The following is a 17,690-nucleotide window of genomic DNA, read 5'->3' as shown; positions in this document are numbered from 1 at the left end:
CCAAACTGACCCTTGTCACTTTGTCTGCCATATGTGTGTGTGTGTGTGTGTTTGTGTGTGTGTGTGTGTTAACTAAACACATGCGCCTTTTGTGGCACATGTGCATGTCCCACCACAGAGGGCCAGCTCCGCCCTCCCAAATTAAAACTCAGTCCTGTATGAGGGTAGACTTAGCTGCAGCCCCTTGATCCTTCCTTCCTTCCTTCTTGTCTGCTCATGGCTGCAGCAGCAGCAGCAGGAGAGGAGAGGAGAGGAGAGGAGAGGAGAGGAGAGGAGAGGAGAGGAGAGGAGAGGAGAGGAGAGGAGAGGAGAGGAGAGGAGAGGAGAGGAGAGGAGAGGAGAGGAGAGGAGAGGAGAGGAGAGGAGAGGAGAGGGGCAGTCAAGGCTCTAGCTTGAGTGAGTTTTAATTTGTGTGCTTACAGCAGAAGACGCTGCAGAGTGGCGTAGTGGGGGGAACACATGCATTAGCGCTGATGCACTCATTCACCTCAGACTAGATAAACACACCTCCTCCACACGTACACAGAAACCCACACACACACACATGCAGTGACACTTATTATTGTACCCTGTGGTGTTGTCTGAATGGTTCTGGCACTGAAGTCTTTGTTTTCTCTCCTGAACCAAAGCCTGGTGTGCAGACACTGTCTGATTGATCAGTTTATAAAACTCAGTGGCAGACGGGAATGAGCTGCTCAGGGACACAATCTATTTGCTCTGCCTCTTTTTGTCGCTCCTTTAACACAGAATGTCCGTCCTGCACAAACACCACCTTGTGAAATGTTTGGGTATAAAAAGAAATCTCCTATTCCTGGACTACAAAGAAAGGGGGAAAAAAGCAAATGTTAAAGCAATGAATCTCATGTTGCTTTGAAATCCTCTATCGTCTGCATGATTATGTGTGTGATGTGGTAAAACTGAAGAAACATGGAGGATGTGTTCCTGGGATGGAACTTGAGAATGTCCCCGTTCCCCTCTCGCTGGCCTCTGAGGAGGAGCCACCAGCGCTCGCTCCTGCCCCCGCTCTGCTCTGCCTTCCCCTGCCAGACGCATAGCTTCAGTTTCCCTCCCAGGCCATGAGGGTATCAGGTTTGTTTTGGTGGGGAGGGGCAGGGGCAAGGAGGACAGGGATGAGGAAGGCTGGCATATGTGAGGAGGAGAATCCGGCGGACAAATCCCTGCGAGGGTGCGGGATGGAAACGGTTAGCCAGACAGAGAAGGGCACAAGAAGAGATGGAAGGGAGGGGAGAAACAGAACAAACATCCCCTCCTGTCCCGTTGCTGCCCCTGACCCCCTCATCCTTAAATTCCGTGCCAGCAGCTGGAGTTGTGAAGCGGCCATTTTATGAATGAGGGTGGGAAGGAGAGAGCAATAAGGAAGGAGAGGGGGCAAGAGGAGGAGGCGGGTCAGGTTGTGTGTTGTGTATGTGTGGGTGGGTGAGACGCGGCTCAGAGGCGCTTGTGGTGGAGTTGGTTATGCGTGTGTGTGTGACTGCTCAGGCTGAGGAGGAGCCTGGGGTAGGCCCACACACATACACTCCTGCCTCTTCACAGGCTTTGTGTGTTTGTGTTTTGTTCCTGCCTCTGCTGAGACCCGGCGCAGTCTGAACAAAGGCCCAATTTGGGCTGTGCTTCCGTTCGTGGCTTCTCTCTTAGCAGCCACAGCAGATCAGTCATCAGAGGGAGGAATACACAGGCACACCTCCACACTTCCACAAAGTCTTCAACAGCTTTAGTGAAGAGAGACTTCCTGTGTTTTCAGTTGCATTTGTTTATCTGCGAGAGGTGAATTGTCTGTAAACATCATTTTTAATGCTCCCCCTGTTGTCCCAGTCGCACCATGAAATCTACCCCACTGTTATTTTCCCAGGGGCTCACCAGGCACACTATTATTTCATTTAAGTCTACCAGCAAACACAAACAACATATATACACATTTATTCCCATATTTATTTTTCAAAATGGTTTGAGACCTTTTTTCTATTGGTACCAGAAACGGTATTAGTTTTTGTTTATTTGGCAATTCAATCTAAAAAGACATTACCAATGTACACTGAGTTAAAAGAACACTTAAGAATAACACAAGAAAGAAACTTCTTTCTGATGTTGTCCTGTATTCTTTTTTTTAACTGTGATCCTAAGTGGATTGATTACAATTCAGATCCTCCTTTGTATTTTTCGAAAGAAAACTGAATCCAAGCACAGATACTTTTTTGGGTGACTGTCACATTGTTTCCCTCTGCTGTCTTTGAGGTCACAGAGAGTGTTCTGCAGTATATTACATGGATGCTCATGAGAGTTGAGCTGCCAAGATGTATTGATCTCATGATTTTATCTCTAGCCGACTTGCGTTTGCCTAAAACCGCGGACACAATGCTCATACGACCGTCCTCTGGTCTCTGCGGGTAGTTAGGGGCGTGCGGCTCCGTTTGATGCATGATGGGACCAAGGGGGGTTTTGTGTCAAGGGAGAGGGGTTGAAATGCTCCACCCTTTCATTTGTATTTCCCCTAGCGCTATAGTGCCATCCAGATAACTTATGGCTTTTGGTGAAAAGCAGACTAAACCTTTGTGAAGACAGCCACAGGAAAACTATCTGAAGGAGGGGATGGTCATTTCTTTAGCTTGGGCCCATATTGGAAAACTTTTATTAGTTTGTTTGGTGGATGCTCAAAATGTCCCCTTATTTCTTTATAAATTATAAATATTAAACACACCAAGAAACACGACTGAAATTGGTTCCTTATGTATTATCAATAAATAATATACGGCTAATATTTATAAGAGCCAGTGAGCCTATGTGCGCGAGGTCAGGGATAGGGCAGCGTTGTCATGGTGATACCCCTTCTTTAGTGTAGGTAGCAGGTGCCATTAGCCAGTCAGTCAGTGAGTGCTGGTGGAGTAGCGCTGCAGGTAATGAGAGCTGACACAGAGTGACAGTGCAGACAGGAGGACATGCTGTCACTGCAACTCAGGGACACGAGGACGTCCTCTGGTGTTGTTTACTCCTCACTGTGTACATGAATTCTGCTGATCCCTGCCTGCAACGCTGGCCGCCTTTTCCTGCTTCTTCTTTTTCTTCATCTTCTTCTCTCCCTCCCCCCCTGAGGCTACAGAAAAAGCAGCAGCACGACCTGGAGACAACTCAAAACTCTGTTTATGCATTGGACGTGCTCTGCGTCCAAGACACATTGGGAACACAGTGTAAGAGCTGGGTGAGCTCAGTTGCTCTCAGGACAACTCTGTGAACTCGTGTTTTCCCCCTGGAGGACCGGCAATGCAGTAATAACATGCTTCAGGTGCGCCTGGCGTTGCCTACATGCAGCAGGAATGTGCTCCTGCACGCACAATGGGGCTGGGAAGAAATAGTGGAATGTGCCTTTCATGTCTGCTTCTACCTCTGAACTACTGTTTATCTAGATTGACAAAAAGTAAATCGTCAACAGTCTTGATAGTCAATTTATCATTGAAGCAAAGTTTCCAAAAATGTCCCTTGCTTTATATTCTTAATCTGAGGAGCTTTTGTTTTGATATGACTTTAAATTGAATATGTTTGGGTAATGGACCGTTGCTCCATCAAAACAAGCTTGTCTTTGATTGTTTTCTTGATCTTTTAATAGATGGACCATACAAATGATACATCAATTCACTGGCATGAGAAAACTGTTTCATAAGCTACTGTAATGGGGAAACCAGAAATTCCTTGAATCAGCATTATTGATTTTTAAATCATTTTTCCGACACATCTTTCCTGATAAATGCTGAATTTTAGACGTGCCTGTTGAGATACCAAATATTATCTTTCTAACTAAGTGAAAGGAATTAGTTTGAAGGGAAAGAATCAACAGATTACTCAATAAGGAAAATAATCACTAGTTGCATCCCTTCTTTGATTTATTTTGCTCGCTGATCATCCTTTCATATGATCCAAGTATAACTCTTCTGACAGGGGTCAGGGTGGAGTAATTGTAGTTCCAATCAAACCACCACAAGACAAAGCAATTCTTGGAAATGTGGCCAAGGCAAAGGGCCTGGAACCAAGAGCCAGCACTTTGATGGCTTTCTTTTGAGTGGTAGCTAAAGGATATGGTCTCCTGTTTCCTGTGTTTGCTCCGTCTCGCTGTGTGTGTGTGTGATTGATGGCTCATTGATTGAGCAGCGTGCTCCCAGTCCCCCTCTCAGCCAGCTCTCCATCCCCTGGCTGTCTGGAGCCAGCCGGCCCTGCACCGGCTGTTCCAAAGTATGCGAGTGTGTGCACATTCATGTTTGTCTAAGTGCATTCTGGAGGAAATCACTGATCTAGCAGGTGCTGGTCCTCCTCCCACTCTGGCCTCTTGTCAGGGACTCATTGTCAAAGACTAGATAATATGTAACTCAGAGCACATTCAGCCCAGGCAATATTTAACACCAGCTCATGTGATGTAGATAATAAAGTATAACGATTTAAAATGTTACAAAGGGCTCTTTGTATCATCATCCTTTTGAAGTTTGATGCATTTAAACACAATAATCTTAGCTATCCTCTGTTACCAAGTGTAGTCATCTTTAAGTTCCAGAGCTGCAGCAGTGCTACCGTGGAACAGTAAATATAGCCTCAGGCCTCCATTTGTTACAGTTTATGATGTGCAATTTGGCGGCTTTCAGGCCAATAATAGTTAACAAGACATTTATGAAATAACTGCAACAAATTACTGTATCTGGGGGATACAGTAATTTTCAAGTAAATATAGTCTGAACATTTTCTGAGGATGCGGTTGGTGCAGTGTCCTCCTTCTGCAGGTTCCCACATGTATGTCAAAGGAACAGAGTCATCTCCTCTGAATTGCATAAAACAGTTGTAAAGTGATTTGTTTCAGGAAACCCTCAAGCTGAAGTAACTGGGCTGGAGGAATGAGAAGCCTGAAATGTTTTTATGAGCAGATGGTGAGACTGTGACAAAGATACAAAAAACGTTTTCTTATACTTTACATACTTATCAATCTTAAGACTGACATTATTTTTAATTAACAGTTTGTGTGCGACCTTCGATTTTGGGTCATAACAAGAATATAAAAGTCTCCCCAGACTGTGTTTACGTTCCCAAGATGTGTTTTCGTGTTTGTGTCCCTCCCGTGTCCTAGGCCCCCTGTTGGTGCTCTAAAACAGTTGCAGCCCGGTCCGTTGAGCTGTGTGAGGTCTGTAACGACAGGAAGACAAAGACATATTTTTCTGAGCTGGGCGCTCCCAAGTGGGCTGCATTGTTTCGTGCCCCCCGTCTGTGTCCCAACTGAAGGAGAAATTTGTCTGTGGCCTTGAGAGGAAAGAGAGAGGAGAGACAGAGGAGGGGGTGGAAGGCCCACTGTTTTCAAACTTTGTCTTTATGTCTCCCCTGACTGTGAGCGTGCCACAGCATTTCACAATGGCAGCCATTGTTTGTTTGGGGGAGAAAGCGTGGGTATTTTGTTTCAATCATGTCTTGAAGTCTTATGTTTGACACGGTTGGGGCTTAGCGTTTCCTGTGGTTGGAGGCGGACTTGTTCTCAGTGCCCATTTCCCTGCCTCGCTACTGGCATTTTCCCTCGGTGTCATCCTTTGAATGCTCCAATTTAATGTATGTGCACACTTGTGGTGAAGCTGGTTTAATGTTGACACAGTGTAAAGCAGATGCATCATGAATGAATTTCAACATCATAATCCGTACCAATTGTAAAGTCCCCTGAGAAAAATGTAACATTTGGGATATTGGGCTATATAAATAAACTTTGATAAATGCTTCTCCATCTGCATCTTTACCAGTAATGCCGTATTCATCCTCCCTACTGCTGCCCCCTTGATTCCTTCTGTTGTGCTATGATGACATTTCACCTACATGCTTCCACTCCTCCATCGTCCAGTTTACGGCTTATTTCTCATGGAGGGATGTGATTCTGGACCGAATACTGTGCTGATTGTGACAGAGCTGACTTAAACACACTATGTGGTCACCCTCCCTCCATCCTCCGCCTCCCCCTCCTCAGACAGGGAACACCTGTCTGGTGGAGTGATCGATCGCTGTGATTGAGACCTCCCCAAACAGCAACATCCCTTAACTACACGTCTGTTTTAATACACTGGATAAATAGATGGTCTGATTTCCCTTTATCTTCTTGCACATCTTTTATGTATTAAGCAATTATTTCTCAATGTGCCTCTTCCTAGGGGTCTCTTTCTCTTTGTGCGTCCTTCTCTTTTTCCCTGTGAGCATCTTTTTGTTTCATTACTGCAGATATATCCCAGCGCAGCCCAGCTGGTAATTTAGTGAGCTGTCTGCTTGTGAAAATGTCAAACTTTCACAATAATAATAGCATGATGTGCCAGCCCGCCAGAACTCCTCACTTGGCTTGTGTTAATTAGGAAAGGCCTGCCTGAAAAACTACAGCATGAGTGCAGGGTGTTTATATGTGTGTGTCTGTGATGGGTTGATCCCCCTTTTTAAAAAAAAATGTTTTACTGATCCTTCATTTCTTCTATCTTTCCTCCTGCTGAACAAGAGTGGCCATGTAAGCTGAGGTCCCTAAAAGGGGCACATGAAGCAGAGTGTTTGTGTGTGTGTTATGGATAGGGGTGGGAGAGAGGGAGAGAGGGATGTCCTGCTTGAGTGGAGAGCAGGAGAAGGAAGAACTGAACTCTCCACCCACCCTGAAAGAGGAGATGAAACATGGGGATAGAGCCATGATGTCACACACAGCCAATAGGAAGTGTTATGTGGCTAGGGACTCTTTAAAGCCTGTCAGCTGTCCTCCTCCATCCACACCGACTGCCCTCTTCTGCTGTTGGTACAGTGAGGCCAGGCACAGCTTTACCCTTAGTCTGTCCATATCTGGGGCTTTGGCCTTTGACCTCTGACCTTTGACCCGCATGCCTTCCTGGGCCCAAAGAGCCAAAACACCCAGTCCCCCATGTGCTTGAGCCAATCTGATTTCCCCCCAAAACCCTGTCCCTTAACTAAATATGGTAGATATTAGATATGACACGACAGGTTTCTACTATTTCATGACTGTACTGCTTTAATTTGAGATCACAAGTGAATGCGTCATTGTAAAAATCCGATTAACGGTGCCACTTATGTTGAAACTGAGGAGCTGTGTCTGCGCTGAGCCTGTGAGTCTAACTTACTGAAGGTGACGTAACCCCCCAATTTGTTCAGAGACTTGTAAACAGTGATGTTTTTTTTTTTTTTTACTGCCCAGGCTTTGTGGAACTGCCATATTTGGTGTTGTTGTTACCAAATGGCTAATGAGGAGTTTACTGTTTACTGCACTGTAGTGGATTTGATGTATAATTGGTGCCTTTACATTTACATGGTAACCCACAAGGGCTGTTTGATTTTCACCTACCATCACTTAAAATGAAGGAGATGTTTAGGGAAATAAAGCTCCTACTTTCGGTATTCAGGAACACTCTTTGATGTGAAAGGATCAAGCGAAAACCAGCCTGTTGTTAAATGCTGCCAAACATTTCCCATCATTGGTTCTCTATGGTCTTATCGGTGTGCAAATATGACACAAAGTCAGCAGTAAGTGCCTTTATTCTTCTGTGTTATACAGATATCCATGAAGTACCTGCAAGCTGCAAGCTTTTACCTCCCTGAGTAGATAGGAAATTGGCTAAACACGAATAAGGTTTATGTGTTTAAAGTTCAACCCCTAACAGGCCTCTTTCATGTGAAACGAAGCTTTGTATATGACGGATACCTGATCAATACGGCGCCGTTTTACTGTGATAACCATCTGAGACCCTGGCATCTTATCAGACCATTAAACTTGAAAAGGCTGTCCTGTTGGAGAGAATAGTCTCAGTGTCCCTTCGTAACAGATGTTAACTCTGGCCAGAACTGTCCCTGCTGAACCCGCAGCTTGTCCTTATTTAAGAACGAGTCCGGACTCTCAAAAAGGATACTCTGTGAACCCTAAAGAAAACGCACTGTGAAAATTAAATTAAGTAGAGGAAAAAGGAAACCCTAAATCCAGATGTCATATTTGAAGTGGCTAATAGGACTTTACAGAACGTCAGGCTCCAGTGAGGTGGCAGACACTGAGGCGTACTACCCAAAGAGAACAGGGAGATGCACTGGAGGATTGGGCAGAGCAACGACATTTCACCGCAGTCTGTCTGCATGTGCCAATAGCCAGCCACTGTCATCTGAAAGACAAGACTGCAGTCAGACATACAGACAGTCTGCAATGTAAACTATGTGAACAGTTTGGGAACATGGACCTAAATATGACCCCATATATACACACACATGCAAACTAACACCAATCCTCACACACACACTTAAATGTAGCCAAACTGAACACTAATTCCAGGATTTACAGTCCACTGCCTATCAGTTCCGTAATCGACTAATGGCCGCCCCAGTGTTTGCAGAGCGCTCTATTTTAACCTGGTAGGAATGCTCGCAATGAACACAAACTTAACCCAATCAGCTTTTCAGCTCAAGGCAAATGTTGCTATGCTTAATCCTGATTAGGGCCTCCTCCTTGAAGTCAATCTGAAATGAAGATGTGTCATTGTGAATCCAGACGTAGTGCCAGCAGGGAGAATGTATGCCGGACGGCCGTGCCAGGACGATGTCTGGGCACCGTGTGCCGCAAAGCTGCAGATGGTCATCTACACAAATAGGTCTTGGCGACAGAACCACTACTATTCTGATGATCTGATAATCATAGTCTGGAGCAGGTTTGGGTATATAGTAACAATGTTATAAGTAATGAAAATGGTCGATTGGAACATTACTGAGTCAAACAAGATGTTTATTGAAGTGAGGTGGAGTTTGAATGTGTTCAGGATCAACATTGGTTCGTTTGGCTGAAGGTTGGCTCTTGGTAGCTGCCTGTCTTGGGACAGGTGTGTACACACAGCCAGGTGTTGGACTGCGCCTGCAAACACCTGAGCCAAATGTAGCAGTTAGCTGTTCATTTTATGTGCTCAGTTTGTTATGTTTCTCTCCAGCGTTGCGTAGTGAAGCTTGTGTTGGATGGATACCATGTACAGATTGTCTTAATGTCTTCTCTGCATTCAAAAAGGGGATTAGAGTGTCATGTGTACGCGGCTGGAGGGATGTGTGAGGGCTTGACACGTTCTCACTAACCCCGACAAGTCACCCAGCTAGCAAAACAGCCAACCAACACATCTCGCCAGCCAGCCGGCACAGCGCTGCCAGAAAACACACTGTATTTAATGAAGCAGATCTGGGAAGTCAGGTATTTTTAGAAGCCACTTTTAGTGAGAGGAAACACCTCCGAATCTGTTAAAAAAACAAAACATTGCCTCAGTTCTCCCTGAAGTTGCTTTTCCCATACTAATGCCTATCTTAGCATCTTATTTAGCAATGCAGCTTGTAACTGTCAATCTCTGAAACTGTCTGCAACTGATTCCCATGAATGTCAGTATTGAGCTCAACTGGAGGGGGAAAACCGACAAAAACAATAATCTGGCAGTATTTTGTGAAACAGCATCAGAAATGCAGAAGGTGTTGCACCTACTTGTCATTGATTGGGACATAACATCTACAGAATTGTCATCTCTGTAATAATAATTGATTTAGACGAGTTGTCCTGCGGAAAAATATCTGTGCTGTGATTGGCTTATAGGCCAGACTGATTTTTTAAACCTTCCATGTCATGACAGCCACTGTAAATGAGTCCTCAGAGTTAGTTGGAGTGTTGCCTGATAAAATGAGGAAGATTGCCTCAGAGGCCCATCTTTATGCTACAAATTTGACTTCAGGCGTGCTTCTGTTGAGGGATGAACTGGGGCTCTGGGGCTCTGGGACTTTGGGCCAACAAGAAGTCCAGCCCGGCTTAGTTATGAGGTTTGACCCACCGATCACACACAAACATTTGGACTCCCTGTGCAGTAGCTGTTTTTTTATTGAACTTGTACGTGTTTATATGGACTGTGTCCCAAACCCAAATGCCAGATTTCTTTCTACAGCTTTCTATACATACATTAAGGGTGATTGTTTTAGCTATAAATTAATCAGCAGGTTGTTTTTCTCAACAGTTTCCTCTATAACATTTCAGAGAAAACAAAAAAAAGGCCTAATGAAATTTCTCATAGACATCTTTATATCGCTTGTTTTATTCAACTTACAAAACCAAAACTCAAAGTTATTTGTACTCTTCTATGAAATATGACAACGAGAGCCTCACATCCTCAAATTTGAGAAGTTGGTAGTTGGAACTAGCTACCAGTTAACCTTTTTTCCCTTAAATATTACACCATTTTGGAGCACTATGATTTTTTTTGTGTGTATATAATTGATGTTAGGACATCCCTACCAATCATATTTAATCTCTATCAACCAACATTATAATTTAGGATGACTATTACCAAATCACTTGCAATGCATTATTGTTGTTGTTGTACATAGTATTTGTCACTGTTTTGGTAGCTGTTTTAGGGTGTCTTTAATAGCTCCCAGACCATTCCCTACCTCGTCGGTGATAAAACTCAAAGTGTTTTCACATGTGACGGTGCTGCATACCTGTGTCCTGTTAGTAGGTGTAATCAACAACAACAACAGCAGTCGCAGCTGCAGACTGGCCCGAGGCCTGAGGGTAGAAGGAAGGGATGTGTGTGTGCGTGTGCTGTTGTGACTGAATGCGAGTTAGGGGAAATGTCACGCATGCCTGAACACACAGACCAGCACATAGTTGTGTGAAAAACACATTGCTGGTCTTTAGTGGGCATGGGAGTGGAAGAGACCCAGAAACAGTGGGACAGGGAGGAGTGGGCTCAAACACACCTTTTGTGTGCAGGACTGAACAGATTTAACCAAGCTTTCCTGAGCCAGCTGTCTGCATGAGGAAATCACATCATGAAACTGTGCAGTGTTCCCCTTCTGAAAAAACCTCACTGATCAGCAGAAAGGTTGATTTGACCAAACATGTGCAGACAGACACATTGTCTGAACAAGTTAAAAGGACACAACTTTGTATTACATCAGTCCATCCCGGCACTTGAGACACTATTGCTGCAACGGCAAGGCAGCTCTGGAATCTCTGATGCGGTTTGCCCCTGGCTCTGAGTGGAGGAAGCATCCTCACTCTGGCCGTCTGGGCTGATGTGGTTTAAACAAGTGTCTGTAGTGATGCACTCGGGCTCCCGGGGAGGATCGGGTTGCCGGATGAGGATGTGGACTGATGGAGCTCAGGGATCTGGGGGGTCGGCCTGTGATTTGGCCTTCTGTCTTCTACCGTGCTCCGGCGCTGCTACCTTACTGCGTGCTGCTGCTCTCAGCTCTGGTAACCTGAGCTCCTCGGCCTGACTCTGCACAGAGTGGGAAGCTTCACATCCCCACGGTGCAGCATATTACTATAGTGTGCAGTAGAGTGAATACTTCAGTAAATGGAGGTGATGTCGAGATAAATGTAATCATGTCCTAATAGAGCTATGGCCCCGTTTACATTGTGGAGCAAGGACAGGCGGCTTTTGTTTCTCAACAACATTTATAATCACTCATTTGAAATACACTCTACTACAGTAAATACCTTTCTGTTTCATCCCAGCCTGCCCGTCACGTTTTGTATTTAGCTTACGCTCCAGTTAAGGGGCAGACCAATTTACCGAAATAATCGTACTAATGCTTGTTGTCGAGTAGGCTGCGTATGTTCGGGTTTTTTCCTTAACTTATGGTTTCTCCGAAACTGTGGAAAAGCCATGCTTAGTCACTATGGCGACGACTCCCCCTCCAAACGTCAGCTCAAGAGAGGACTTGTTTACCATCTCTGCTCCAGACTCAATAACATGTCAATCATCAGGATTAGCACCTCCCCTTCCTACCTGCTATTGGTCCAGCAGATATCTCCCAGTCTAACCCGCCCTCCTCCTCCCAGACACCCTCCTCCCTGCCGCCCCTCCCCTCCTGCCCCACTGTGAATAATGAATGATTTCCCAACTGTCTGTCACGCTTCCTACTTATCGCCAATGACGCAGGGAAAATATACTGCTCTTTGATATGTTATGAAAAAGGAAATGTTTCATCTTTTATTGGATATTTTTTCTTTGTTTTTACTTCGGCTGCCAACTATGATTGGTTTAGGAAAATGACACCAGTTTACCAAATGCTTTATATTTTCACCCAATACTTCGTCTTCAAAGGTGGCGGAGTGGTGTTGGCAGTAAAAATGTCGCCAGCCTCCCAATGTAAACAGTGTAGTAGTCACTGACACAGCGTGCTCTCCAGCAAACAGGGCACGACGTGCATCTAAATGGGAGCACTGCAATCCTCTTCCTCTCCGACGTCCTTATTCAATAGAGTAATGCATTTTTGAGCCCCTTCACCTAACACACACACACACACACACACACACACACACACACACACACACACACACACACACACACACACACACACACACACACACACACACACACCACACACACACACACACACACCCCCCCCCTTCTCCAGTCAGACAGTGTTGAAATCCAGCCATGTTGTTATCAGATTGCAGCAGCTTTTTTTCACCACACACATTGTGGGGAAAGAGGAGGGGTGGAGAATGGTTTCTGTTGGGTCACATGACCCTGAATCCCCCTCGTATGCTGCGCTTCAAGAAGGCAAACCTGGCGGAGGAAGACATTTGATGCTTTCTGCCTCTTTTGCTCTACTGCAGTCTTATGTTTTTGTTTGTTTTGTTGGTCGGTAATTGGCACTTACATCCTTGAATGTTGTTATCATTTTGAAATCTCAGTTAAATGTTTCTTCATTTTGCATCTTTTATTACACCTCCATTATAATGTTTGTTTCCAAAATAGCCTCCTCATCTCAAGTTTCCTTAGCATTGCCTTGCGCTGCCATTGTGTTGTTGCAGCGGAACAAGGGATTAACATTCCCTCCTTTGAATCCTCTGCGGCCTGAAACATTCTGCAGATTCTTTACATAGTGAAGCGACCACAGAATACCTTTTAGAACAAAAAACAAACCGTGCACAGTCCTTGTCTCTCAGCCTGTCCATGATGGCTCTTCTTTGGGGTTGTAGGGATTCACAGGCTGCTCAGGAGCCTCTTCAGTGCTGACTGCTGTGTAGTGTATGACACTGCTAGATTAGGAAAAGGCTGGTTGTTGGCAGGGGGGTTCAATTTCTTATTAATGTAACACAGTGTCTACTTAAGGTCAAGTGATGATTCTAATTTAATCCTGCTCATATCAAACATCCACTCGGGGGACTGCAAAGATGATAAGACAAGCCCCTTGTTAGGTAGTCCCTTTCCTTTGAACTAGTGGAAACCCACAATGCCCTGCATAGCTATGTGTAGAGCGCAGCAGTGTGGAAATAGGGCCGCATTAGTAGTATCTATTAATAGAGGATTGTATCCTTGATACCACGGGTTGTTTGGTCACACAGTGAAACCGGGTAAAGACTTATATGGATTTAAGTCAGCAACTCCCCCTCCCTCCACTTTCTTCTTGTGGAAGGTATGCATGTTTGGAATTTCTCTTCATTGAGGAATCTGTTAAAATGATGCAGAAAGAAAGGGTCCTCCTCCAATAAGGCTTGTTAGAGTTTGCTTTGGCTGCCCCCTTTTGGTTGGATTCCAAGAAAAACGACGCCTCTCTGATGATTCCCTTTTTCTCTCACTCTGCACATGTGCAACACTGATCTGCCTGCTTTAAACACACTAAAGTTGACATCATATTTCCTATCAAATCACAGCTGTCATGTGTGAACCTGTGTGTGATGTGTTTGATGCTTTAGATAACAAAAAAATCGTTTGTTTGCTTTGGAGTAGATTCAGAATACTTGGATGCAGTACTTATGAATACCGCAGAGCCAGTAAACTCCTGGTGTGGCAGAGCTTGTACGTATTGTGAGTGGGAAGCTATACAATGCATAGGAAAAGCCATATAGCTGAATGCTCTACTAACTCAAGTCATATTGAAAATACGCTCACTGCAGAAACTGCCGTGTAATCTCAAGATCTGTCTTATCAGGAGACAATAATTGAATATTACTGAGTTACTGCAGTGTATTATACTGTAAATATATTGTATCCGGTCCACTGAATATGTTTAGTTGTTTTAAAAATGTTTTCTAACAGACCATTTCACCTCTTCTGAACTATTAGATTTGACTGAATATGAGAAAGAATGGCAAGCATTTGAGAAACTGTCAGTAGTGATGATTATATTCCTTCCCCTGTGAAGCTAAACTGGGGCTGGCTCTGTGGTGTTTACTCTGCAGCATTACTGTAGTGCACCGTCACGTTCTTAACCTGCACAGATGTTTTTGTAAAACATGAAATATTCATCAAGAGATTAGCCCAGCAGCCGGCTTCACTTTCTTCACAAAGAGAACCACCGAGGCTCCCACAGCGACTTTTAATTTTAAAGCAAATAAACAAGCGCAGTACTTATTTATTCTTAGCTTTCTGGCACACACTTATATTTACATACCAATATGCATGGGCACACAGTTTACACACACATGCACACTCAATATTTTGACTCCTGTAAAGGTATCTGTTACAGGGATTGCTCAAATAATGACACCAATGAAGTAATATGTGAAGTGTCTCCGTCTTGCAAATTGTTTTAACACACATGAAAGTGGTGAAATGTTTGTTGTATTGTAGTTTTGAGTGTGTGCACATTTCCTTCATGCCTGTGCTTTGCACCAGGTGGCGGTTGCTAAGGAAACAAGACTTTGCTGCCTGCACAATTCAAATATGCAAAACATATTTAAAAAAAAAATACATTATATATTTTGTATCTGTTACACATTTACCCCAAAGAAGGCTGACAATTGACTCAGTCCAAACCAGCCCTTTATGTGACAGTGGACAATCATTAGCAGGAAGCACCTTTACACCAGAACTTATAAACATGTGTACAATTACACACACACACACACACACACACACACACACACACACACACACACACACATACACATACACATACACATACACATACACACTCCACTCTCTATGTGTTTTTCTATGGGGTGGACTCATCTTAAAGTAGGACACCCCTGCCTGTAGTGCGGCTAATGCCAGCTTATCTAGCAGTGGGAATCATTTGCTTTCCACACTTTACATGTGGTTTCCAAAAGTGCTTCTCTTTAAATAGGCTACAGTGAAAATGCTTTTGAACCTTGAAAATAGACATCTTATTTACCAATTTTCCTCTCCTTTACTGTTAATTTAAGTCGATGCGATTATCACAAGTAGATGGTGAATTCACTCACAGAACTGAGTTTATTTTTACTTTGAATAAGTAACTTTTATCCTTTCTCTGTCAAAGTTTGTGTTTTGAAATATTTCAAACGTTAAACGTTGATATATGAATGGTCATTTTGTAAGCTCTGTTCAATCAATCTGACAAACTGTTAGGATTCACAATCCGCCAAAAGCGTGTTCAGAGAAACTGAAAAATGCCGGATGTCATTACTAACATATTGTTTTGGTTTAGTTTCTCAGTGATTCTGAGTAAAACAACAAGCTTCTATTATTCATTGTGCTCAAGCTTAGTTTTAAACACCTCACACAATATTGCCTGCCAGGATTAACAGAAGTTTCTTCTTAGAAGCTGTAGTGATAGTGGGATTTTGTTCCAGCTGCATTTGTCTTTTCTTCCATTATAGAAGAATATTCATGACAAATGGTACACTGTGTTTTTGGTTGCAGATTTGGTTTAAAAAGGAGAGGAAATACGTTCATATAAATATACTACCAGGATTTTCTTTTCAAAAGAAAGATGATACTATGGTCTACTATTGTATAACTGTATGGTCTACATTTATGAACTTGATGATTTAACAGGATGTAGTTTGTTGTGTTGGTCAATTGTATTAAAAAAACCCCACCTCTTTGTATGTTTAATCAACATGTATTAAGGTAGGACTTAAGGCAGAACTGTTATAAGACTGTATATGTTTTAGGCTTTGTGTTTCCTTTACATAATCCATACTGTGTATGAAAACTGGCTCCATACTCCCTTTTCACCTATGTATTACTTCCTGGCTCATTACTAAGCAGATACATTTAAAGATGCCACAAAAAGCCATTCAACGTGTTTACTGCCCTATAAATCACAATCTGTGCTTTGAAAGCATTAGTTTTAACTTTTTTACCGTTATCATCCTTGACTCTGTTAAAATATCGGCCAGCAGTGCAGACTGTTTACACCTAGCCTAAAAACTGACCTCTTCCCCATCTTTCTCTGTCTCCTCCAGTATGCCCGGAGAACTGCAAGCTGTCGTGCACAGACAGGGAGGAGTGTTGCCACAGCCAGTGCCTCGGCAGCTGCACTGAACCCAACAACGACACGGCCTGCTCCGGCTGCCTCCACTACTATCACGAGGGTCACTGCGTGCCGGACTGTCCCCCAGACACTTACAAGTTTGAGGGCTGGCGCTGCATCAGCATGGACTTTTGCTCCCAAGTCCACCTGACCGGAGACCCTAACTTTGTCATCCACGGGGGAGAATGTACGCCTGACTGCCCCTCTGGCTTCACCCGCAACGAGACTAATCGGTAAAGACTTACCCTTCACTTCTACTTTAGGTCCTGGTGATATGGAAATGCCATGCCAGGTGACAAACTGAATGTACAACACATTAGTAAGAACTCCTTAAGAAAATATACATTATGTCTAAGATGAGTAGGTTAATGTTCTGTGTTTGAATTTGTTTGGGCTCCTAACCTTTCACACAGAAAGCCAGAGCTCTTAGAATTAGCAGTGTGGTTTTCGTCAATCGCAGCCACTGAAGTACTTTTGCATAATGAGATCATTTGAATAAAATATCCTTGAGATAAACTTCACCTGGCTCTTCACAGGTTCCTTTCATAAACAAGAGCTCTGAGCTTGAAGTGCTAAAGGTTAAGAGTATGTTGGATTATTTATGACTCAAGTTTAGACTTCCCACTGTGTTTAGGAAGAGGGAAAGTTGCTCAACAAAGTGTCTTCTTTTTACTCACCACTATTAGATGTTATATAGCAATACTCAAAGGTCTTTGAAAGAGACTTCCTTTGTTTGACATTCACCTAGAACAAGAACGCTTATCTGTAAGCAGCTATCCTCCCTGATCCTTCTTGTCAGTTCCCTAACAGTCATGAACACTCTCTGCTGTATGTTTTTTGGCCATACCACTGCTGTTTTGTCTCTGAAGTCAATACAGTGAGTCACTCTCTCACGAAACAGAGTTCAGATGAGGGCCCATCAAAAATTAAACTCTGGAGATGACCTTGTATTATACAGTGAATGTATTTGCCTGAATCCTTCGGAATGCTTGGGAGGCAGGGAGTGGACAAATGACTTCAGGGTGAGGAAGAAAAGTTCACATAGGATTTTGCTCATTCTCTGACAGTTATTCCTTTTTTTCTCCCCATGTCTCGCATTCCCTCCTTTTCTCTGCTTCTGCTGTAAATAGAATGTTATGCAATGCCTGCAATGGCCCGTGTGATAAGCCCTGCACATCCTCCGTCATCGACTCTGTGGATGCTGCTCAGTCTCTGAAGGACTGCACCGTCATCGAAGGCAACCTGGACATCAACATCCGACGTGGAAGTGAGTGCAGCTCTGCAGAAGTGCTTTTAAACACCACATTTAATGTAAAGGCTGCAGTGTAACTAAGCTTAATAAGCAATATTACACTATGAGCACATAGAATATTTAATGTGACTACAATCTGTTGCCATTTACTCTATTGCAATTGTTT

At 43.7% G+C, this 17,690-nt stretch overlaps 1 protein-coding gene across 1 annotated transcript in view; it reads left to right on the top strand.

The window, feature by feature from the left end:
* The window catches only part of igf1ra (insulin-like growth factor 1a receptor), an 81,950-nt gene that overhangs the window by 42,894 nt on the left and 21,366 nt on the right, over positions 1-17,690 (top strand). The window contains exons 3-4 of the mRNA XM_034141733.1: positions 16,205-16,505; positions 17,403-17,539. Coding sequence (XP_033997624.1) covers positions 16,205-16,505; positions 17,403-17,539 — 438 coding nt within the window. The remainder of the gene's footprint in view (positions 1-16,204; positions 16,506-17,402; positions 17,540-17,690) is intronic.

This window comes from Trematomus bernacchii, unplaced genomic scaffold (genome assembly GCF_902827165.1).
Source record: "Trematomus bernacchii unplaced genomic scaffold, fTreBer1.1, whole genome shotgun sequence".
Taxonomy (NCBI): Eukaryota; Metazoa; Chordata; class Actinopteri; order Perciformes; family Nototheniidae; genus Trematomus; species Trematomus bernacchii.
Note: the sequence above shows the minus strand (reverse complement) of the source record. Positions and strands in the feature narration are given on the sequence as shown.